At 41.4% G+C, this 25,606-nt stretch overlaps 1 protein-coding gene across 1 annotated transcript in view; it reads left to right on the forward strand.

The window, feature by feature from the left end:
- Positions 1–25,606, forward strand: part of BCAP31 (B cell receptor associated protein 31) — a 49,386-nt gene that overhangs the window by 7,443 nt on the left and 16,337 nt on the right. The window contains exons 3-6 of the mRNA XM_026676220.2: positions 740–840; positions 4,914–5,061; positions 13,765–13,900; positions 22,372–22,498. Coding sequence (XP_026532005.1) covers positions 740–840; positions 4,914–5,061; positions 13,765–13,900; positions 22,372–22,498 — 512 coding nt within the window. The remainder of the gene's footprint in view (positions 1–739; positions 841–4,913; positions 5,062–13,764; positions 13,901–22,371; positions 22,499–25,606) is intronic.

Here is a 25,606-nt window from a genome sequence, read left to right on the forward strand (position 1 = left end):
CAGCACATAACTCCCAGATGGTCCTGGCCCCATCTCTGTATCGGATGCAGGACTCTCATCTGAGTCCTCCCCAGACTCCTGGACTGGTCCCTGTCCTTCCCCACTGTCCGATTCTGCTGCTGTCTGCACAGGCTGCCAGCAAATCATAACACTGTGCCACCACGGCTCATCACAGAAAAGACTATGAGTGGCTTACAAGTTTAAAAGAATGCGTAGTGCAAGTAGTTCTCACTTATCAACCACTTGTTCAGTTACCAGTCAAAGTCACAACTGCACTAAAAAAAAAGAGACAACTGGCTGTCACAACGTCCCCATGGTAAAACCAGAATTAGGGTGCTTGGCAGTTTGCATGCATTCAGGGTGGCCATAGTGTTCTGTGTTCACACGATGGCCGTTCGGGTCCTTCACACCCATCTTCCAACAAGCAAAGTCAGTGGGGAAGCTGGCAGAAGGTTGCAGATGGCAAGCATGTGATGTCCTGCTTAACAGCTGCAGTCAAAAATGATGAATTGCCATATGTCAGGCATGAGTCACATGAGGTTTCATTTTATGTCTTTGCTCCTTTGCTCTTTTTTCCTTCGTAGTATAATTGTCATGAGGTTTCAGTCATTTTTAAAAATTATTTGGGAGGCAGCAGCCAATATCTAAAATGTTTGCTAAGCCATGATATAACATGCATTGCAGACCTATGGGTGCATTTCCACACACACCCCTTTTAATGTTGGATATTTTTCTACAGGTGGCAGAAAATCTTCAAGTCCCGTTTGGTGAAGCTCCTTGTGATTTATGGAAACACTTTCTTTGTCGTACTTATAATCATCCTTGTTTTGTTGTTTCTTGGTAAGTAGAAGTCTGCAATTGGTTAGTACTGCTGACAGTATTATAAATATCACTTATTCATAAAGGTGTTCCTATTTGCATACAGGTAGTCCTTGACTTATGCTCATTTATTTAGTGACTGAAGTTACAGTGGCAATGAAAAAAGTGACTTATGACCAGTTGTCAACACTTGTGATCAATGCAGCATCCCCAAGGTCACATGATCAAAATTCAGGCGCTTGGCAACTGGCATGTATTTATGGAAAAAAAAAAGGAATGGGGAAAGAAATATCTAGCCCCAGATTTCTGCCAAGAAAGCCAAATGGATGGTCATAAGTCAACATGTGCTGTAAGATGAGCTTCCCAGGATAGGTGGTGTCCAACCAGCTACTGAGGACGAGCAGAGGGCAAGTATGACTAATATCGGTGCTAGATTGAAAAGATGTTAAGCTACTGATCTATCCAGAAGCAAAAGCAAAGTTTGAGCTCCAAAGTCACATGATACTGATACATGAAATGTCAGATCTATGAACCAAGGCCAACATTTAAAGTTTTGGAAATCAGCAAAATGAATGGACTGAAACGCCTGCCTTCACACCAGTAAAGCTTTGCGTCTTCTGCTGTGGGTAAGAAAAGCACAAAAGAAATGGAATAGCCACCAATGTTAGCAAAAAAGGATCACAGTCAGCGCTCACGTACCCCCTACAGTACATTAGAAAATGATCTCAAATGAACCCAGGGCAAACCAGTGAATAACAGTGGCCTCTGTGCTCCAATCACAGATGCAGATGACATGGCGGTTGAAGAGTTCTTCTGAAGAAGATTTGTGGGTGATACCCTTAATGATGCGACAGAAATACACCACATGCAAAAAAGTGAAATAAGACACTTAAGACTATGTGACGATAAGTTGGGAACAGCTGTAGAAAGAAAACAAAGGGCAATAGATAACTGAGGAGAATTAGCCCAACTACTGAGTCGCAAAGAAAAAGACCAAATATTACATCTAAAGAAACAACACAAATGAATTGAGGATAACAACTGAATGGGAAGGACAAAAGAATAATTTAAGCATGTTACATAAATCAAAGGATTGTTTATGCAGAGATGGGCTGAGAAATGGCAAGCCAAAGATCTAGAGAAAGACAGTGTAGATCTATGAAAAACGGTAGAAAAATGGCCCCAAATCAATGGTGCGTATTTAAGATCACTCAGCTAGAATCTGGCAGCCTAGGAAGTGAAGTTTGCTCTTGATTAAACACCAGCAAAATGTTACAAATCATGTAAAATAATTTAAATCTTACAAGATATTATAATTCATGTTGTTTTTAATCAAGTATGGAAAACACAAGCAGCGGCAAGAATTTAGAAGCAAACCATTTTTATTCCAATATCGAAGAGGAAGTAGCTGAAATTCCTGAACTTCTCTCACATCTAAAATCACACTTCTCTCACATCTAAAATAATGCTGAAAATTTTGCAGTTTGTACTTCCAACAATACATGCAACAAGTACCAAAATATACAAGGTGGATTCAGAAATGATAGACCACCAGAGAGCACATAGCTGATATCCACTGGATAATGAAAAACCAAAGATATTTATTTACGTTTGCTTTAGGCTTTGATTATGGATAGCCAACTCTTAAAAACTTTAGTATTTTTTAAATTAATTTTTTATGCTTCCCTATAAGGCAACTCTTAACAAATTATAACAAAACAAGTTAAAAAAAAAAATATTAAAACTATGAAAAAAAACAGGATTAAGAGATAGGTGGCACAGGGATGAGGTCTTCTTACTCCATCAACCACTTCTCGTAGTGAGCACACACACCCCTCCCGGGGCCCCAAGTCAAACGGCAAACCTAAATTTTAATACCCTTCTGAAAGGCCAGAAGGATGGGACCAGTCCTGACCTCCAATGATAGAGTGTTCCACAGGCACAGGGCCACAGCGGAAAAGGCTTTTTCCCTGCCCCTGCCCACTGGAATTCCTTAGCAGGCGGGATCCATAGCAGGCCTTTTCCGCTGTTTCAAGTGGAGCGGGCTAGTCCCATTGGGGTGAGGTGGTTCCTCAGATATACAGATGACTAATGACAATTGAGCCCAAAATTTCTGTTAAGTGGGACGTTTGTTAAGTGAGTTTTGCCCCATTTTATGACCTTTTGCCACAGTTAAGTGATTCATCGAAGTTGATAAGTTAATAACAAGGTTGTTAAGTGAATCTGGCTTCCCCTTTGATTTTGCTTATCAAAAGATTGCAAATGACCTTGGGTATGTGATCATAGCAACAGTCATAAGTGTGAATTAATTGACAAGCATCTGAATTTTGATCACGTGATCATGGTGATGCTACAAAGGTTGTAAGTGTGAAAAAACGGTCATAAATCAGCTTTTCCCGTGCCATTATGACTTTAAACTGTCACTAAAAGATAGTCAAGGACTACCAGTATTGAGTCATCCCATCTGCCTATTGAAGAATTTAATTCATGACTAGGAAGCAACAATTAGAATGCAATACAAATCAGTTAAACGGTTTGTAATTGGAAAAGGAGCATTCCAAGCTTGATTACTGTCAGTTGATTTAATTACATGCAAAATGTAACATGAGAAAATCTAGAAGAAATAGAAATAAGATTGCTAGGGGAAACAACCACTGCCTCAGAACATTAGAAATGAGGAAGACTTGAGGAATCTCTGGTTGAAAATGAAAGAACAAAGCACAACGGCCAGTATGTTGCTCTGTACTAAACAGAAGCCTAAGATTATGCCAACACACAACAAAGGTTGAAGTCGTAATAGACTTTCATCTTCCTTCAAAAATTCATAAGGATAATAACTTGCTGCAATATAGATAGTCCTCCACATAAGACCACAATTGCACCTGGAATCTCGATCGGCGAGTGAAGTTGTCATTAAGTGAAATGCCATATGACTATTTCATTCAACAGCTGCAATCCTGGATCGTGCAGTTGCAGTTGAATGCAGTTGAATAGAATGGCGAGTTTCCTTGGAGGGCAGGGAAGAGTCAGAGCCTCTGGCATGTGGAAACTGCTATGGGCTAGCCAGCTCCAGAGCTTACTGGCGTGCTTGAAGCTGGTACTATCATGGACCCTTTAGTCTACTTTTTACTCAGCCATATATGGGAGCCCTTGGATGACTCCAGGGCCCATAGTGCACAACCTTTCTGTTTTTCTGCAGCTTTTGACAGATATACCCAGGCAATGTGAGGCATGGACTTCTCCAGAGGTTGCTTAGCAACATTCTGAAAGCAGATGTTTTTCTTGCAATCCTTTAGGAGATTCCCTTTTAAGGAGACTCCTCTTTAAGAATTGCAAGAATGGTAACTGCTTGCACAATAGCAGTAGCACTTAGACTTATATACCACTTCATAGTCCTTTATAACCCTCTCTAAGTGGTTTATAGAGTCAGCATATTGCTCCCAACAATCTGTGTCATCATTTTACTGACCTCGGAAGTATGGAAGGCTGAGTCAACCTTAAGCCTGGTGAGATTTGACCTGCCAAATTGCAGGCAGCCAGTAGTCGGCAGAAGTAGCCTTCTAACCACTGCACTACCTCAGCTCACAGAATGGTGCAAAGTGATCTCTGCAGGAAGGCCGTGAGGTTCTGCCTCAATTCAGAAAGCTAACAGCAATTAGAAATAATATAATTTTGTTCTTAACTGTGATTTACAGTCAAAGAATAATAATAAAAAAAGTGGCAATAACTGCAAATTGTTTGCTTCGCTACTGAGATTAATCTCTTGGGCCTAGGAGCAAATATTTTGGAGTAAATGATGGTAGTTTAGCATCAGCAGACCTCTGCAGCTCAGTTCCATTGGGTGGTGTTTGTGGGATTCCCCACTAGTAACTTAAGAACATGTTTGAAGTATATCTGTCCTGCTGGTGAACTGGCTCTTTTGGGTACCCTATTTTGTGATGTTTATTTTGAGCATTTGCCTGAGATGTTCTTAATAAATAACCACGCACATAAAGCCACGAGGGATGTTGGGCTATGTTTCTACAAACTGGCTAGAATTTGAAAATGAATTTTTATGTATTCGGAACTTTTGATTGTTTCTCAATGATTTGCAGACGCCATTCGCGAGATCCGGAAATATGATGATGTGACGGAGAAAGTCAACCTGCAGAACAACCCTGGGGCTGTGGAGCATTTTCATATGAAGCTCTTCCGGGCCCAAAGAAACCTGTACATTGCTGGCTTTTCATTATTGATGGCCTTGTGAGTACAAAAAAAGGAGCACTGTTGAAATTAATTCATTTCACAACCTTGCAGTTCCCAGATATTTGGAGCCATCGTTAGCCAGCCAGCATGCTAGCTAGTGGTTGCTAATGTCCAGTACATGAAATTAAACCAGGTTGAAGAAACTGGATTATTTGTTTGGTGGCTATAGCAAAGATTTTAGCAGGAAGGAATTGGAGGAGAATTGGAAATACGTGGCTGTAAAACATGCTGCCAATAACATTGCAACACATCTAGTTGTCATCTTTCCTAAGACTGCCTTTTTGTTCGTAGGGTCAGAGAACCATTTTATTTAACCTGCAGTCCTGCAGATGCTATCAATCCTATCGATCTCAGGTGACTTGGCCATTTGTGAAGGTTGCCAAAGAAACCTTATTTGGAATCCTTGTTCTTCCAGAGGGTAGAAAGAGGTTCGTGGGAAAGCCGTCTGGTCTTCGGTACATGCACAAGTGGGAAACGTGTTATTTCAAACGACAAGCAAAACCATTGCACTTCGGCTGCTTGCTGCATCATTTTGGATTGATCATCATGCGGCAGAAGCAAAATTCCAAGTGGGGTGGTTCCATGTTTTGAATGAAACAACATCTAGAAGGTCCTAGACCTAGAGGAATTTTAAGGGCAAGTAGGTCAAGGCTAATGAGCATCGCCTTCCTTTCTCTCCTTCCTCAGTTAGTTTCCAGGATGTTATATTCCCATCATGCTGCAGCTTGCAATTGTTGCTGTTCTCTTAGCACAGCCCATTGTCCTGACCCACGCTCCCCATCTTTGCAGTGTCTTCATTCTCTTCTTCCCATTAGCACATATATCCCACCAGCACCTCCTCCCCCCTCCCCCCCATCCTCCCAGCCTTTCCATTCTCTTGTCTGCTGTGGCCTTTGCACCTGTTCTTTATTGCATAGATCTCCAGTGTCAGGCTCCCAGCTGCCAAGCATAACCACCTCACCCCTGATTGACCTGCTCTTCCCACTCTCTTCACTCCCTTCTTCCCTTCAGGTGCTGTCTTAGGGTTTTCCCATTTTTACTTTCCCAAATAATTTCTGCCAAAACAAACGGTGGTTCAGTCCATGCTCAAAACTGCTTCATTCTGTGCACGTTTCCAAGCATTTAAAATACACGCACTTGATTTGGAATTGGACCATCTGAAACTTGTTCCATGACCATGTTTACTGCATCCCTTCAGGGGATTCTGTAGGGTCTCCCTTATGTTGAGAGCAGCTTCCAACGCCAGGGGTGGGCAGCTCACAAGATTCAGGGAACAAACGAATGGAAGTGTGCCATCTCTTCTAAAGCTGTTTTTTCGCATGGAATATTACCTTGGGTTTGAAAAACCGTACTAAAAGAATGCAGTAGTGTCCCTGGTAGCAAAAAGATTGCCTGCCCTTATGTAAGGCTGATGTCAGAGTCTCCTTGGAACACTATTGGCCTACTTCTTTGTGCCGAGTTAAACTTGCAGTTTCATGGAACTTCATGCGATAGGTTTTTTTTTTTTTTTAAATAAATGTATGTGTGGCATATCCTGGGGCTGATTGGGTGACCTTGGACCAGTCACTGTCAGTCCAGCTCACCTCACAGAGTGGTTATTGTGGGGAAAATTAGGAGTAGGAAGAGGTTTTGTGTATATTCACTGCCTTGAGTTATTTATTTAAAAAGGAGGGATATAAATAAGGAATTACTGCAGAGTAAATCAGATTATAAATACTTAAGTGCCTTTGCCTTTAAATTTACTGTATAGGTAGTCCTCAAGTTTATGACCGGTCACTTAGTGGTCAGGTTTGGTTGGAATTCTTCTAGATAAAACCAAAATAGAGTAAAAAGAAATAGTACATTCTGTCATCAGAGCCATTCTGATAGCATGGAAGCCTGCTGCCAACCATGGGAAGACTTTCCTATAACTTTTCTTATTAATATTATGCTATCTCCCTTTATCGTTATTTTTTTTTGGAAGTATTACAATAATGCATTGTCCTGGAATTGTATTTTTTTTTAAAAATTCAGATGAATTTCCGTTATTGGTGCATACATATTTAGATTGTGTGAAAAATAAACTGGAGGCCAAGGAATTCATACAGGTAGCCCTTGCCTTATTATTTCTTTAGTAACTCTTTCAAAATCTACAGTGGCATTGAAAAAGTGATTTGCCTGTACTTAATGACTGTTGCAGCATCTTTGTGGTCATGTGATCAAAATTTGGGCAGTTGGCATCTGGTAAGTATTTACAATTGTAGCTTCTCAGGGTCACGTGGTTGTGACCGTCCCAGACAACTTCTGACAAAGTTAATGGGAGAAGACAGTTTCTCTTAACGACTGCATGATTCATTTAATGACTGGTGATTCACTGAAAAATTACAGGTAGTTCTCAACTTACAACCACCATTAAGCCCAAAATTTCTGTTGTTAAGTGAGAAATTTGTTAGATGAGTTTTGCTCCATTTTGTGACTTTTCACTCCACAGTCGTTAAATGAATTATTGCATTTGTTAATAAACTGGTTGTTAAACGAATCTGGATTCCTCATTGACTTTGCTTGTCAGGGGATTGCATGACCCCGGGACACTGCAAGGGTCATAAATACGAGTCAGCTGCCAAGCATCTGAATTTTGATCACATGACCATGGGGATCCTGTAAAAGTTATAAGTATGAAGAACAGTCATAGGTCCCTTTTTTCAGTGCTGTTGTAACTTCAAATGGTCACTAAATGATCTGTTGTAAGTCGAGGACTGCCTGTATAGCAAAAAAGATCATAAAATGGGTGCTCACTTGACTGCTTTTCTTAGTGACAGAAGTTCTAGTCTCAATTGAGGTCATAATTTGAGGATTACCTGTGCATTTTTTTCTGGAGTTTTTTTTTTTAGCATGTAGTCTTGGGTGTAGGCACAAAAGCTCTAGGAAGCTACTTTTTTTTTTAGTATGATAGATTGGGAAACATTAGAAATTTAAATTCATTAAAAATTAAAAGTGAATGGAATTGCCTTATTTATGTTGAATTCTGTGCTAGTTGAAGTGCGGTCCCCATCATGACATTCAAAGACATGCTGTGCGGAATGACAAAAACCTGACTGCTGCATAAGGGTAGACGCCATGCCACGTGGTCCTGGTAGGGAAAGAGAGCAGATGGTAATTCCTCATGTAACCTTACCTGGAAGACATCTGCAGTCAAACCCTTCCGTGTTCCCTCTTGCTGTTATGATAATTGCCATTCTTTGCAGGAAATAGCTGTGGAAGTTTGACCATTAAGCCACGAGGTGGCAGACTAGAACATTCTCTCTCTCTCTCTCTCTCTCTCTCTCTCTCCCTCTCCCTCTCCCTCTCCCTCTCCCTCTCCCTCTCTTGCTCCTCTCTTTCTCTCCCTGAAAGAAAGGCAGGCTCTTCAAAGATTTCTTTAGTCCGGAAACCAGAATTCTGTGCTGAATCAGCCAGGATATTGAATGCTTCCTCTTTGTAGTAACCCTAACATTGCATATATGTGATTGGGTGACTTGGAGTACAGATAGCACCTTCCTAACCTTAGGTCTAATCAATTTGTAGAAATTGCTGCCCTTGACAAGAAGCATTGGGTAAGTGAGATTTCAAATCCTCCAGAGTTTTCTTCACCATCACCACTTATTTCAGGAGAGCAACAATATTTGCCATTCATGCTCTTGCGGCCTTGCTACCGTGACAGCTGCTGTTCGTAACCCAAGTGAATCAGGAAATTGTGTCTTTAAAATCCTTAAGTCCACTTGGGAAGTTGCCTACCCAACTCTTGGGTTTAACTAGCAGCTGCTTTTGGCTTGGAGAGGCCATGAAGAAGGTTGCTAACAATGTCTGTGGCATGTAAATCAGCCTGAATGCAGTGTTGAATGCCCCAGTTCATTCAAAGGGGATCTTCCAGATAATGCAGTTGGGATGGGGGAAAAAGGGAAGTGCTAGCTATGAATTCCATTTCTTTGCTGTGTTTCTGGCTAAAGAAGCAAACTTTTTCATCTTGACACCAGCTGTTACACAGGACATGGCTTCTCTGCTCTGTACCAATCTCTTATTGTTGAAAGGAGAAGTGTCAGGTCTCTTCAGAATAATTATGGAGGGACAACCGGATTCATTCTGCCTGTTTTTTTACTGTTAGCCTTTTCATAAGTCTACAGGACCATCTCAAAAAGCCTCTTTCCTTTCTTGGGGAGAAGCTATTTTAAAGGCAAAGTGTGAGTTTTGTGTTGCTCGCTTGTCACAGTTTGTCTTGGCTGGTTGGGCCTACATCTGGCATCTATTTTCATTCCTTCCTTCGAAACATTTGTATAGCCACCCATCTTAATGCCAAACACTGGGTGGCTTACAATCCAAAGGTAAAGCAACATTTAGAATAATAAAAAAGCACAGGAACCAGAGAGATGGGTGATTTTGTCCATGCTGATGGTGTTGAAGTGGTACCCCAGGAATTTCACCCAAGACTCCTATTCCTATTGGGGACTATCTTTGGTTTCCTTTGCCAACATTGTACAACTTAAATCTATGTGGATTTTCTCCAGTTTTTTCCTTTTCTAGTCTGCTGTTTCCAGTATTGCAGTATGCGCTGTCTTATCAAGTAGCTTGTCTTATCAAACTACTTTGTCTTATCAACAGTTGTTAACCCTGAGGTGCTGTATGGCAGATGTTTGTCAGTTGAATTCTATATTTGGATGCTTGGCAAGTGGTTCATATTTATGACGGTCACAGTGTCCTGGGGTCATGTGATCCCCTTTTGTGAGCTAAGAAGCAAAGTCAATGGGAAGCCAGATTCACTTAACAACCATGTTACTAATTTAACAACTGCAGTGATTCACTTTCACTGGTGCTGGTGTAGTGTGTAATATGTATATACCATGATACAAGATCATACACCAGAGTAAAATACGTTGCACAGAATATGATGTACATATGGAAACGTATGACTAGTTTTTTCCCCCTAACTACTTGTATAAGGATTATTCTTTATATGATTCGGGTTGTCTTCTATTTTTGTATGGACAGTAGAGTCAAAACCAATTTCATGGTATACATGATGTACAATGACAGTAAAGCCTTTGAACTTAACAAATGTTGTAAAAGTTGTGAAATGGGGCAAAATTCACTTAACAAATTTTCTTACTTAGCAACATAAATTTTAGGGCTCAATTGTGGTCATAAGTTGAAGACTACCTGTATTTCCATAGGACATATTGATTCTTTCAGTTTTCACTATTTTTCCCTTGTGTAGGGCAAGTGTGGCAAATTTGTCCAGTTCAAACTGCATTGCCGTATCTTGGTTGTATATTTGAACAGCGTTGAGCACTGGTTCTATTTCAGATGGTGCTTTTCCATACAGCTTCAGATCATCTAAAGGAGGCAGGATAGCCTGAAAAATGTACATGAAGTTTTTTTAGCCTTAGCTGATTCTTTGCCCCACTGCTGTGTGGGGGAGTTTCTGCACAGATGGAATGAGTTTGTTTTCAACTATAGATGCTGTTGGACTGTATCAGCTACTGCACCAGTTAACAATTTGCAAATTGTTGGAAAGCAGGTAAAATGCTTGTACTTGTGAGGTGCTGCCCCTTTTGTTGGATCTTTCATTATTGGGTAGGTTTCACCATATGCTAACCATTCTTCAATTTTAACCCTCTTACTATAAGTTGTTAAGCTGCTTGGTAATGAGTGGGTGCAGACTGGTCAGATGTTTCAACCAAAAACCATGATGTAGTCCATCTTTACCTGGGGCTGACCAATTCTTGATCTTCCTCCTCTTTTTCTTCACTATTTTTGCTTTTATTACAAGTTCTTTCATTTCAGCTTTCCCCACCTCCCCTTTTCCACCTCCCTTATCCAAACTGCTTTCTTGTTATATTTCTTTGGGTTGTCCCATGGTTGTGCCAAGAATTGTATTGTTTCTTTTTTGTCAGGTTCATTGCATTCTCTCTTTTTGATGGATTGGTAAAAATATTCCTGATTCTACTAAAATTGGAGATTCTGCCTATAATGCATAAGTCAAGCTTCATATCTGCCAATTTTCTTGGCTATAGCTGTTATTTGCTGCTTTGTTATTTCTAGTGCTTCCTTGATCTCCTTTGACTTTAAGTAATATTTCTTGATCAAATATTTTTGGTTGTCTTTTATCTGTTCTAGCTTGCTTACATCTGATCTTCACATGCTGATTTTATTTGCCAGTTTGATCTTTCATTTTGGCAATACACTGTTTGGCTTTTTTCTTGCTTGTTAATTTTGCATACAAGATCTTCAGTTATAACAACAGCTGTGCCGTACATCAGTTGCTTTGGTTCTTGCAATGAGCTGGTACTTATCTTTGATATTGCAGTATTGGCATCTTTTAATGCTTGTGCTAGTTATTTTTGTGTTACAATCTTCAATGCAGGCAACCATATTCTGTTATTTTTATGCTGTTCTAGCTGCTCAGTTATTCTTTGTTGCATTTCCTCTTGTTTTTCAGCTAGAGGACTTTGTTCATTCTGAGGTTCAAATGCCTACTCAGCCATAAAGCTTATCACACTCACTATCTCTCAACATAATTTACTTTTCAGGGGTTTCATGAGGATAAAATATGTGGAGAGTGGCAAAAAAACCCGTGCATACCATTGCACATTCCTTGGATGAAAGGCATTTTACAGCGGGAAGTAAATCCTGATTAAAGGGGAAGAACTAGCACAGCAATCTAACTGCCAGGAAGGTCAGAGAAGTTGCCTATTGGGTTTGGACTTGCCAAAACCGGGTGGGGCTTTTCAGATCCCTTGGGTGAAACGCTGATCAGCAACTGTATCAATGTAAGCAAAGTGTGAATAACTGGTAGCATTCGTCCAATAGAGTTGCTCCTGCACCCGTTTGGTGCTGTCTTTTCTTAAAATGGCGCTTTGGTTGAGACTTCCCATTATCTTTGATGCTTGTTACTCACTTTGGTTACCTTAGCCCCATGATGGCGAACCTATGGCACGCGTGCTACAGGTGGCACACAGAGCCATTTGTGCCGGCACGTGAGCTGCAGGTAAACTTACCTCACTGCACATGTGCGCGCCTCACAGCTGATTTTCGGCCGGTTTGAGGCCTTTTTTAGCCTACCAAAGGCTTGAGGAAGGCTTCTACAGGCTTCCTCAAGCTTTGTAGGCCGAAATCTAGCCCCATTTCGTCACTTCCAGTATTTTCGGAAAAACAGGAAGTGATGAAACGGAGCTAGTTTTTGGCTTACAAAGCTTGCAGAAGCCTTCAGAAGCCTTCCTCAAGCCTTTGGGAGGCCAAAAAAGGCCTCAAACCGGCCGAAAATTAGCTGTGAGGTGCAGTGCAGGTAAGGGGGCGGCGGTGTGTGTGTGTGGGAGGGGATTCCATACACATGCATAGCACAACGAGGGTTAAAAGATCTTTTCTGTTCAACAATTCTTTCTCAGATTTGATTGCTTGGGTTGGGTACAAACATGTCTCTGGTTTTCACCCGTAGGCAATTAAGGGAGAAGAGCTATATGTAGCTTGAGGGAAGAGCACTTGGTTGGTCTCAAAGTCTCAATTCCTGATATTGCCAGATAGGTCTGGGAAGGATAGAGAGTCGGTGTTGCCACTGTAGGCTAAGGGTGATGAGAGCTGAATATCATGAAGCCAGATCCAGTGCAAGGCAAGCTTATAGCATAAGTTTGGGAAATATGGTCCCGAGTAGGAATTACCTACTTCTCTGCTCGACTTAATGGACAGGAATCCAACTGTCAGCAGCCTTTCTAGTGACTCCTGGAGTGTAATACTTGTCATTCCCTGTATTGTTTCATTTTATCCTCCGTTCCCTTCCAGAAATACGCCCAGGAAGCTTTTTTGTCTTATTTATATATGCAACACCTGCATTTTGTTCTGACTGGGGATAATCTACACTTCAAGGATACAGCACTGAATTCAGATCTAAAATTATACGATGTTGATCAAGGCAATTCTTGCTCCTCATTTCCTGTTCTTTCAGTATAGTGTCTGTCTTGAGAAACACTTCAGTGTTGGAAATTGGCAGCCAAGACAACAGCTTTCCAAGCAGGTTGATTAAGCTGACGTTTGAAATCATTATATCATCAGTTAGACCACTAACCAGCCGGGGCTTTTTATGTCTAACAAAACTCTGACGGAATCGTTGACTTAAGTTCCAAGTAGCAGGCAAGAGTCTAGGCCAGGGGTGTCAAACTCGATTTCATTGAGGGATGCATCAGGGTTGTGTTTGACCTTGGACTGGGGTGGGTGTGGCCAGAGTGGGCATGGCCAGCTTGACGTCACTTGTGTCGGGGGGCCCTGTGGTGACCCAAGTGCTTTGCCAGCAGAAAATGGACTCCTGATCTCAATTTCGTCTGGAACAGGCTCCTACAACCCTCTGCCAGAGAAAACGGAGCTCCGGAGGGCCGCGGGCAGCCCTCGTGAGCTGTGTTTTCGCTGGCAGAGGCACTGCGGGCTGGACCTTCGCTGTTTCCAAGGTGGCACCGCAGGCCAGATCTAAATACTCTGTGGGCCTTGAGTTTGACACCCCTGGTATAGGCTATACGTTCAGACAATTCAGGCATCTATTGAGAATTGTCATTTTTATTTTGCAATCAGGAGGTAGTCCTACAAACTCACATAACAATTGCACATTTAGGAAAAGGTTCAAAATGGATCTAAATATCCTTTTTTTTTCTCTGTTGTATAACGTGAGGGCCTCTGGTTTAACTAGTTGTTTTATCTTTACAGTCTCCTGAGACGACTCATTACCCTAATTTCTCAGCATGCTACCACCCTGGCCTCTAATGAAGCCTTCAAGAAGCAGGCAGAAGGAGCAAGTGACGCTGCCAAGAAATACATGGAGGAGAATGACAAGCTGAAAAAGGTACGGCTGTGAGGTCCTGAGAACTGAAATAGAAGAAAGGCAGGAGCCTGCGTGGCCTGGTCATATGACATGAGCACCATCCCATTTTTAATACTGCAACCGCCTCTTTATTAGATTATATTATTATTTTGTTTTTAATAATAAGGCTCTTCTGTTCCTCTAGGATAAATCTAGGATGGAATACTGCACAAATCAATTTAAAATTGAAATAAAAAGCATGTATTGCAAGCTTTAATTGGGGCATCAACTCAGGTATTCCAAAGGACATAACAGTATTATTTTTTTCCCCACTTGTCTAAATGCTTAGTGATTAGTAGGCTGGCCCTTCTCATTCTTGCTTTCTGGAAAAAGAGCTCTTGTAACTTTCCGGTCACAGTGATCATTTGATGCTATATTGGAGCTGTTGTGGGCTGAATCATTCATGCTGCGACAGGGTTGTGGCAGGCTCTGGAGTCCCATGGTATTTGTCATCCCTAGTGGCTATCAAAATTTTTTGAAAGGGAATAGCAAAGCCCTTTTAGATAAAAGGGTGAAGAAATTCTCCATGTTCAAATATATAGCACAATTATAACACACCTATATAGTTCCTCCCTTTTTCTCTTGAGATTGGAATTGGTGTGAAATGGCAACTTGACAATAAGTGGATAAAACAAACATTAGAAATGTGTTTTAATGAGTAGAGGAAGTTCGCTCAAGCATTTCCATTGATTAACTAGCTCATTACACATTGGAAGTGTGGTAGTTGGATGCTACACACACAATATCGAGAGATTATTGCTTTTAATTTTCATGTGCTTTATGGAATAATGAGGTTAGAACTGGGGAGATAGGAAAGGATAGAAAACGTGGATATAGTTTACATAAATGATAGATCATGATAAAGACTCATGGACAGTTTTGTATGTGGTTGCTTGAAGTATTTTTCTTTTTGAAAAAGTATGTAAATTCAACAGATATGTATACACAGAAAGAGAGATATGTATGTATATAGTATATAAGTAAAAATCTGTATAGCCTTTGAGCAATACGGTCATATACTTTTGGAACTGTTTTGTTTATAATTGGGTACTTTTTAATCATGGTTTTTGAGATTACGCTATATTGTACTCTTTAATATATAAACATTAGGGACTTGAATATGACAGATTTGCTCAGTTCTAGCCAGGCTTTTCCCAAAGGTGCTTTCTCAAAAGGCAGCTGAACTTTGTTTTGCCTTGAAGACATTTCGCTTCTCACCCAAGAAGCTTCTTCAGTTCTGACTTCAGGCTCGCTCAGGGCAAGGTTCCTGTATGCCACTTGCTGCCCAGTAGCAGCACCACACTTCTGTGGTCACGAGGATGAGCAGCGAAACGTCTTCAAGGAAAAACCAGAAAGAGTCTAATTTCCTTTTGAAAAAAGCGCCATTGGGACAACCTGACCTGGATGGCTGAGACTCTCCATGGACATTTAGCCAGGCCTTTGAAATATTTAGTCTCCTGGTGGGCAAGCAGTCCATTGCTGTACTTCAGTGCTGGGTGAGCTTTTTAAAACCAGTTTAAAAAATGCACATGCATGGATTTGTCACCGTTCTCATGCCTCTGTTGCAAATGTGTTGCTGTTTGGGAACAGCTTTGAGTTTTTAGATCTCAGAAAGCTAAATCTGCTTGGAAGATTCTGTTACTGATTGGTCATAGAAATTCCCTTGAGATAGTCCCTTGTTATTGGGGGTGGGGGGACGGGGGGGACGGGACACTGGGCATGCTCCATCTGGGAGGTTGTCTGCACTGAGGAAATGCAAATGCAGCGCTCCCATTGGGCGGCAAGTGGCATACAGGGATCTTGCCCTGACTGAGCCTGATTTATTGGCTCACTTTCTGCTTGGCATTGTAATCCTATCAGGCTAAGAGTCTTTCTGCCCTTTTTATGGCCCTCACCTCAGCATTGGGGTTAATCGCTGGCAAGGGACCTCCATCCTTTTTCCTTCTAAGAATACACTGTGGGCGATCGGACTCCGAGACTTCTGCGGAGGCAAATGTCAAGCAGGCAGAGCTGCTGACACGGCAGTCTCTCTTCCCATGGGGACCCTTAAATGGGAGAATGGGAGTATTATTATTTTTTTTTAACCAGGGTTAAAGACGGTGCTGCCCGAGCTGCTAAGAAATTTGAACCCATTTCACTCTTTACACATTTAAAATAAAAATAAAAATCAGAAGGTACATTGAGAGGAAAAACGACTGCGGTAGAAGAGGGGGTGTAATCTGTTTTCATGGGCAACAATTTTGAGGGGATCCGCTTCTAATCCTTCTTTAGAACCAGAGGCTCTGGGGACTGAGCCTGCCAGAGGATGTCCCTATCAATTAGCCGTGATCTCTTTGCGATTCTGATTCTGCTCCAATGGAAACAGAAAAGCAACGGTTGGCCGGCAATGACTTCGCTGACTCTTTGCATCCAGGTATAAAGTGATTCACTGGAGAGAGAGAAGGAGAGAGAATAGAGCTGCTCTTGGCTCTGCAGCCTGGCTTTCTGACTCCTCCTCCAGTTCTAATTATCAAAATGCATCCTGTCCCAGTTGCCTACTTTATTCTTTCGGCAGTGCTTTTTCTCCTGGCAGACGACAGTGGAGCACATCACAAAAATCTAATTTTTTGTGCAAGCATGTCTCCCTAGAATTGCATGGCGTCACTATAAGACAGGGCAGCCAAGAAAAGCAAGCACCTCTGTCTTCACGCTCTGTTTTATAACTATAGTTTAAGGTTTGAAAGGTTTGTGTCTCCCAACAGAGAAGTGAAGTTTAAGGCAACTTTCCCCATAGCCGGTGCTGAGAATTTGGGGAGTTAAACTCCAATATCTGGAGCCGATTAAATTTTAGGGAGAGAAAAGGGCAGACAAAACTGTTGAGTTCTGTTTATGCCGGGAGTCCTGCGTTTCCTAGTTGAGCAGAGTGTCTCTGGGCAGTGGAACCTCTTGTTAGGGTTAGAGGAGTCATGAGGATGGAACTTTAAAGAGTAGCTATTTTTTGAACTTTCATTCTTTATAGCAGTTTCCCAACCCAGCAGCTTTAAGATGAATGGAGCTCATCTCCCCTAATTCCCTAGCTAATCTTAAATTGTAAAAAATCTTTAGAAAACTTAAAACTGGACAAGCAAATTGGGGATCTTGTTCTCTTTCACTTACCTGATACTAATTTGACTCAGGGAAGCTGCTGCACTGTTCTGTTCCTTCCTTAATAAGACATGGAACAAATCCTTATGTGCCTTTCAGGTAACTGTGGCCTCATACAGAGCCTGGTTTGGTTTATTATCATATAAGCTTCTGAATTCTGCTGAGCTTCCTGATTTGGAATATTGCTACAGCAGCGGCTGGTCTTCCTGATTAACGGGTTGCTCTGTAACCTGTATGGAAAGAAAAATGCCAGTAATCTGTTTCCTGTATCAAACAAATTTAGATGGCACCAGGCTAAAGAAGGCAAGCTTGAAATCCAGCTGCAAAGCCTTGATGCCAGCTTCCTCCCCACCCCCCAATGTGGGTAAAATAATAATGAAACATTTAAGCTCTGCCAGTCACCGTGCCCTTTAAAATTTCAGTATATTCAAATTGTGTGTGGATAAAAACCACATGGGGGCAGCCTAACCTAACATCTCTAGTTGCTGCAAGGGCACAGTCTTTTAACATGGCAGGATTTATTTATTTTTATGAAGTTAATTAAAATGACATCCATAGCTGATAGCCTTGACCTCCCTGGATAGCACGAGGCTTTGAACATTGTGGCTGTAAATACGTAAAGATAAAGTGTAGTTGTAAACAAGGTATAACTGCATATAGATGTTGTTCAAGGTTGGTGATTATTGCAAACTGTTCCTTGCAGTTTCAGATTGGCAAAGCTAGAGATAACAGGACTTTGGCGTATATCTCTTCTGTTCCCTTTCCCTCCTGGCAAATGTTATCTTTTCTGAAGCCTTCAGATAGACTTTGTCTTGTAGGCATTGAAATCACCATTTGGGGTTCAGGTAGAAGTTTAATTGCTCTTTTCTCACATCTGTTGCCTTTACTTGGTCTGGACAGAGAGGTTATGCTTTTCTGACTACCTTATTTAAGTTTCCCATTTGGGACTGAAATCACATAGTATCCTTTGGAGCTTTGTCCTGTGTTTTTGTATGTCAGATTGGTCGCAAGAAGGAAGGGCTGTTCCTAGGCCACACCTAGGCATTTTATGGGCCACATCCATCCCTTCCTGTCTGGCCCACGTGAGGTCAGTTGGAAATTAGAAATCAAATGTAAACAAGTGTACGCCCCGCACACAATAAAACTGCGTTGCTTTTATTTTGGAGGCGTTTGTTGATATTTCTTAATTTACCTAGGTACGTGCATGTGTGCCTGCTCACCTTCACAGCCCTATTGGTTCAGTCCTCCACAAAAAGTCCCAGTTCCTCATATGGGGCCTCATGGGAAAACGGATTGCCCGCCCCGGCCCTAGACTTGTCTTTCCCAGGTTCAAGAGAATCTGCTGTGGAAGAGTTGATGAACTTGGAAAGAAAGGTGTCTTGCTTGCATTGCCTGTTCTTACTATGTGGGTGCAGAAGATGATGGTAGTGATAGTGGAGCCAAGGGATGAAAGAATCTCTCCGGCACACCTTGCTATGCACCCACGTAAGCGTTGCTTGGTTGGTGTTTATTTTATATCCCGCCTTGATCATTTTTATAAACAACTCAAGGTGGCAAACATATGTTAATGCTCCTTCCTTTTTCTATTTTCCCCACAACAAGAAGTCTGTGAGCTGAGTTGGGCTGAAAAGAGAATGACTGGGCCAAGGTCACCCAGCCGGCTTTTCCTTCATATCGATTCTGAAGTACAGCCACAACTCCAAATTTCCTTTTTTCGTATTGCCTCCCTGCCCCCACACACATTGTAGGAAACACTTTTGCATGGAAAAATAAATAAGTTGGATGCCATATGAAGGAAATACTAGTTTATGTTCCCAAGAAACATTTGGTTTGTGAACATTGTTTTGAGGTTTTTCTCAGCTTCATATGCTCTAGCTTCTTCAATAATTTCATCCATTGGCCGAGGTGGGCAAATAAGACTCCCAGCCTTTTGCCTGCTGGTTTTGCTTTGATGTTCCCTCTAGAAGCAGGCCTTGCTGCAACCCAATGGAGAGAAGGGTAAGATAGGATGGAAGAGAGGTTGATCTGAAAAGTAGGCCCCCCAGCTTTGTACGGCTTGAGAAATAGATGGGAGTTGTATTTCTTCAAAATATTGGGAACTGGGATAAAGTCTCTGCCACCACTTTTCTGGAAACCATGCGTATAAGGTAACTAAATCTTGCCTAAGGACAAGCAAATTTAAAAATGTTTCCCCTTTTCTAGATTTCTTGGCTTCTGTGTTGATAGGCAGGTTGTTCTGTGAGGACTACGTAGCAATTTGTTCTTGGCTTGAACTAATGTTAATGCAAGCATAAACTTTGGAGTGGATGGATAAAATGCTAGTAGTCGCTACAGATTCCGATAGCTACAGTATATGTATGCTGTTTCCAAGTCAGAGTAATCTGAAGAACTCCACTGGAAGTTCTGTCCTGCTTTCCTAATACCTGTAGTATCTGGTGAATCATGGTAGAAAAAAAATAATTATTTATTTTAGAAATAATTTATAATTTATTTAATTATTTCTGCCACAAATGATGTGCAAAACAGCTGGCTTATTTGGGTGTTTAGTCTATTCCAAATGACTTTTGTATGAACAATTTTATCCTACACAAAATAAAATCCTTTTATAACTGATAAGACACTGAAACAAAAGTGAGGCGGGTTGTTTTTTTTTTTTTTTGAAGTTGCCACATAAAATTTGTTTATGCAACATATTTTTGCTGGAAGATCTGGGGAAGAATAGTTTTAGTAGCCATCAGGTATGCTGGGGAAATGGCTAGTAGAAGAATTGGCTGAAATCCATCAATTATTTGCCATGACTTGCACATTAGTAACGGAGGGAGAGGAATGCCAGGCTCTTGGAAGTAAAGGACAAAGGATATGAGTAGAATCGGGACATTCCATAGGCATGTCAAATCCTGGTGAGAATTTTATATAATCTTTTTTTTTTTCTGTGCATAGCATTGCTAAAATTCAGCTTTCACTTCTGTGCCTTTATGAGTATGCTGCTGCTCACAGAAACTGAATTAAAGGCTTTCTCAGTTCAAACATTTTTTTTTTTAAAAAAAAGGCTCATCCAACCCTCTCCATTAGCCATTAGCTTTCTTTTCTTTATAAAATTTCAATATGTCAAAAGCAAAGAAAAAAAATAATTAAAAAGAGAATGGGAAGGTAGGGGGAAAAAAAGCAAAATTGGGGATTGCAGGCCAAAAGGGGAAGGGGAACTTCTTACTTTTCTTCAGTATAGACAAACAACTAAACATCAATGAGCCTTTGAATTAAAATAAGCCATAACAAACAGTACTACTATCATCATGAAAAGGCCTAATCATCAAAAGCCAAGGTTAAAATTTCGTTTCAAGCAAAAACAAAAAATCCAAGGGTAGTTTCCCAGTAGAAACAAGCTAGATATAAAGACTGCTTTCTTTAATCAAAGCAGACAATTTTACCTGCTCTGCCAAATCCATTAATCTCACCCTCCACATTAATCATTCTTTCTTCTTGAAAATTCAGTTTTCTCATTCTGCACCAAATGCACTTCCACTTCAATTAGGCTGGCTGAGGCACTTGGGGAGTTGAAATCCACACATCTTAAAGTTGCCAAGGTTGAGAAAAAAAAAGAAGAGGACTCAACACTGCTCTAGAACAAGTGTGCACAACAGCCCTTTTCTCTCTTTTTTGCAGTTTTTGCAGGCAGTTACAGATAATTAACAGTATATTCTGCTGTTTTGAGATCAATTAATGCAAATGAATATAAACCCTCAAATAGGCACCTAATTTAAAAAACCCTTATGAAAACATCTTGCTTAGATGACTGATGTGTATCCAATCCTATAATCTTCATCTTCCCCAAGTAGGCCTCAATCAGGTTTATACAAACCCCATGGTTAGCAGGTCCAGGGGCAGGTGGCCAGATTTATTATTGGAAAATGGAGGAACAGTTTAATTGGAAAGAAAGCTGAGCCTTGCCAGAGGTTCTGTATGTCTCATTGAGAATCTGATTTACCTTACAGATTTCTGTTGCCATAAGAACTCCAGGAATTATTTCTATTGTATCAGCTGTTGGTGTGTAACAGGGTCGTAGCCCAACATCACATGTTAGGACAGTCTGCTTTGAACAGGACCTTAAGGATGACTGAATAGTACTGTGCATATGAAGTAAAAAATAGTCCTCAACTTATAACCGTTCCATTTAATGACCAAAGTTACAACAGCAGTGAAAAAGTGACTTATGGCCATTTTTCACACTTAACAACCATTGCAGCATGCTCACGATCACGTGATCAAAATTCAGACGCTTGGCCACTGATTCGTATTTATGATGATCCCAGTGTCCTGGGATAATGTGATCACCTTTTGCGACCTGAAAAGCAAAGTCAGCGGGGAAAGCTAAATTCACGTAATAACTGTGTTACTAATTGAACAGCTGCACTGATTCGCTTAACAACTGTGGCAAGAATGGTCGTAAAATGGGATAAAACTCACTTAACGAATGTCTGCGCTTAGCAACAGAACTTTTGGGCTCAGTTGTGGTCGTAAGCCTGTATTGTGACGGGTTCACTCCCTCCCGAAATGAACTTGGTCAGAGTCACGCTTGGAGACTGGCTGGGCACTTAAGTGCTTCTTTCCCCAAGCAATTTGCCATAAGTTCAATTACTGCCCCTTTTGGACTCCCTGCAATAGCTCTTTTGGCCAAGAGTACAAAAAGATACCACCTAGCTGTGTATATTCCTTTCCTTGTCTTGCAAAACTTCTGAAGGAATCTATTCATAGCTTTCCGGAATTACTGCTTTATCCTAACGATTTATCTACCCGTGGCCTCTTGAGAGCATCTGCTGTATCCGAAGAGGGACCGGCAAGAATGCTGATCGGAAGGGACTGAAGGTGCGGCGGTGGGGGAGGCACTGTGTGTCCAGTCAGTGGATTGTAATTGATGGTAGTAATAATTTTCTGTGTGATTTTGGACGGGGGTGGGTGGAGAGTAGGATTTTGTTCAGGTGTCACACCTGTTTGGAAGCATGTCATGCATATGGGCTTCCATTTGACAAACCAAATGCAGGTAAGTGTACATGATGTGGTGCATACTGCTAAATTACATTGGTACAGTTTCTGGAAAAAGGCATGGAACAGCGCATGAGTCTGAGGGTTGGGTAAGACAGTAGTTACAGTATTATTCTGGGTTCCTCTGAATTCTAGGTTCTGGCTGCATATAAGCAGCAGCCCAAATGGTTACTGGAAAAGTCAGGAAACTCCCCATTTTGGGGAACCTGATCTCAGATGGTCAGAGTTCCTTTCTCCCAACTTATTCATGCCGTCCACCAATTCAGTATCGCTTCTCCTTTTCCTTGCAGGAACTGAAGCTGGCAGGGGTGGAAGTGGCCGACCTGGACCTCAAAGGCGTTGGGGCGGAGGAAGAAAACCGAACTCTGCAGGCTGAAGTCAAGAAACTGCAGGATGACTTGACCGCTGCCAAAAAAGGTGAGAGGTGAAGCTCCAGGCATGAAAGGGCTCATGTAGGTCACCCTGATTATCTATTTTACACGGCAGGTGCCATTTTCCAGCAGTTTAGAGGAAGAAGGACTTGCTTGAGCAACTCTCTTCTTTTCTCTCTGTTCCCTACTCCAAATTTTGCACAGTTGGCTCTTAAGAGGTTGGAAGCTACTGAAGGGGTGATATAGTATCTATTTATAATTAGAACTGTATAGCCATGTGCCTTCCTCATGTACAGTCTTGAATCTGTTCCTTTAAATAATCCACTTGGCATCAAAGTTTGGGAATCAATGAGCCAATCCTGGAACATTTCTTTGTACACACGCTGTTTTTCTCTGGAGTCATGTGGTTAGCATTTCTCTTGTCCTGCAGGTTCTGTCCAGTTATAAAATTAATTCCTTTCTGTTTAAATTGACCCTAAGGGTGGAGACCACTTTGTGAGATATCTCCTTCAAGCTCTTTAGGCTAACTTTCCTTTCAGAAGTGTGCATGCCCAGCGTTGGCAAGAAGCTGGGGCTTTTTCAAGCTCACTTGCCTAAAACAAATATGCCCGTCTCTTCTGCAAGTAGTTTGTTCAGTTCCTTCTTCCTCTTCCCCAGCTGATCTCTGGCTTAAGATGACGTAACGTCCTTTGTTCACGCTGATCCATGCAAGGCCACAAATTTTGGCTTGAAAGAACCCGAACTTTGGAACACAATTGAATAAAACTTGGGAACACAACCTTTCCTGCAGAAACAAAATTTGCAAGAGCACAATAGCTACGTGGGGAAGGTTGCGTCTATTTCTCTTCTTTGACTAGACCAACGAAGGACAACTTTTCAGTTGTCAAGTGCTAAACGTGATGTCAGCCTTAGCAATAAATGCAGACTGTAGTATATCACACATAGGACTGTGTCCAGGATATTCCTTTCACCCACCCTCCCCGCTAGATTTTCTTTTTGAGTTGGTTTCTCCTTCACTTAAATTATTAAAATGTTACTAATTCTATCATGGAGCTTATGGTAAATATATTTGTGTGGCAAAGTAAGCCACTCACTTCTGGTAATCATGATTTGAAAGTGTTTTGGCCACAAAAAAAGGGGCTCATGAGTGTTACTGCCTTCATCCTACCGCCAGACTCTTTTTCCTTCTCTGATCCTGCTTATCTTCTTGTTATTCTCTTGTGCATATTTAGTTATACATCCATATTTAAGGATAATAACACTGTTTTGCTGAAGTCTTGAGTTTACATTCTTCTGAGAAAACCGCAGATAATTAATAAAGACATTCCCATGGAGCTTGGCATGCTTGCAGAAATATAATACAGTGCAAATACTGAATGTGGGAAAGAGAAGGTGAGATAAGAGAAGAGTTAATAATGACACCTGCTTCAAAGACCCAACAATGGTGGCCTTGTAACTCAGTTGTTGCTTCCCACAAACAATGTCCTGAACACTAAACACATAGAAGTATTTTAGAGAGTCTGTTTGTGATACTCTAGAGCTGCACAAGGCATTCGTTGCGGTGTTTTATTTGGGTAGCTCGCAACACCAACTGCTCATTAATACACCCATCATTGTACACTGCCCAGAGTTGCTTTTGTGAAATGGGTGGTTTCTAAACTTGACGTACGAATTTCAATAAATAAAATACATACCTGCCTAACTGTTCTCTCACCCAAGGGAAGTTGGAGACAGGTGGTCTGCAAACCTTGGAGAGCTATAGCATGGCATTCCCCCTCCCCTGCTCCTTCCCGACAGGTGACTGCTCTTCTCTATTGCAGTATCAATTGAGCAGCTCCTATACAGGGAAGGCAAATTAAAGCGGTTGACATCAGCCCTAGAGGAATCCTGGAACTGAGAAGTTCTGGGTGGCAGCTGACCTTTGCAATCCTCCGTGGCTTCGCATAACGCTTTGGTGTATTCTTCCCTCTGCTTCCAGCCCTAACTGATCAAATGGCATAGTGGTCAGGCAGATGGACAGTACCAGATTGCTGTGTTGTAGCCACAAGCACCGTTCAGGAGGTCTTCTACATGGGCATGCTTTTTTTTTTTTTGCATTATTTTTAGGATGCTGGGTGATCTAGTAGTAAGGTGGAACAGCTGCTTGTCCCTGCCCGGGTGAAGTGGCCTGTCTCTTTTTCCAGCATCACCTTTTATAGCTGTCAAAATGGGTAGCATGCTTCCACCTAGTGCTGATCCCTCAGCTAGGGCTCAGCCATTAAGGGGCCAAAAAGCCTCATAATTTGGCAGGCCCATTCATAGACTTTTCCCCCTGCAAAATGCTGCCCCGTACGCACAGGCAGTTGTCAGTCTCAAAGGGTGGATAGTGGGCTAATTTCTCATAGGCACCAATGTGATTTAGTGGTTCAGGTGTTGTTCCAGGAGCAGGGAGACACAGGTGCTTGTCTGCTCTCAGCCCCATCAGCTCCCTTGGTCACTTCGGGCCATTCGTTCTCTCTTAAACCAACCTACTTTGTTTGGGAGAAAATAGGGAGTACAATGAATGCTGCCTTCGGCTCTCTATAAAAGGCAGTGTATAAATATTCAAATGCAAATCTTTTTTGAATTTTGAATCTGGTCAACTCAATGACCCGATGAACATAACAGTTCTTAACAATATTACAGTGTGGGACAGGGAGTGAGGGGCAAGTAATTTACACAAAAGAGAGAGGAGAAAAATCCAAAATAGCGGATAAGAGTGCCATGCCATATCTAAAATAGATAAAGCAATGAGAATTGCAAGAAATGTTTTAACTGTTAAGTAAGAATAATTAAAGGGGAACAAATAAAAATGAAGAATCATTTCTGCCCCTTCTTTCCATCCAGTAGTTATCTTATGTACTTTTTCTCTCTCTTTCTCCTTCCTTTTATCATATGATTCCCTTCCCCTTCCCCTTTAACCCTTTTTAAACCCCCAAATCATCAATTCAGTCCTGTCTCAACAAAAAGTCCATATAAGATTTCCAGTCTTTCAAAAAGGTCTTTGGAGTTTTTTCCTGGCCAGACTGACCAGGCTTTGAATATAATTGATCATTCTCAGTTAGTACTTATTTGGTTGTTTTTGATAATACAGTAATAATTTAGGGTTATATGAAAGGAGGAGAAAGAGAAAGAA

This window comes from Notechis scutatus, chromosome 2, assembly GCF_049901735.1.
Source record: "Notechis scutatus isolate UNSWTSFEM ecotype Mainland chromosome 2, rNotScu1.2, whole genome shotgun sequence".
NCBI lineage: Eukaryota > Metazoa > Chordata > Lepidosauria > Squamata > Elapidae > Notechis > Notechis scutatus.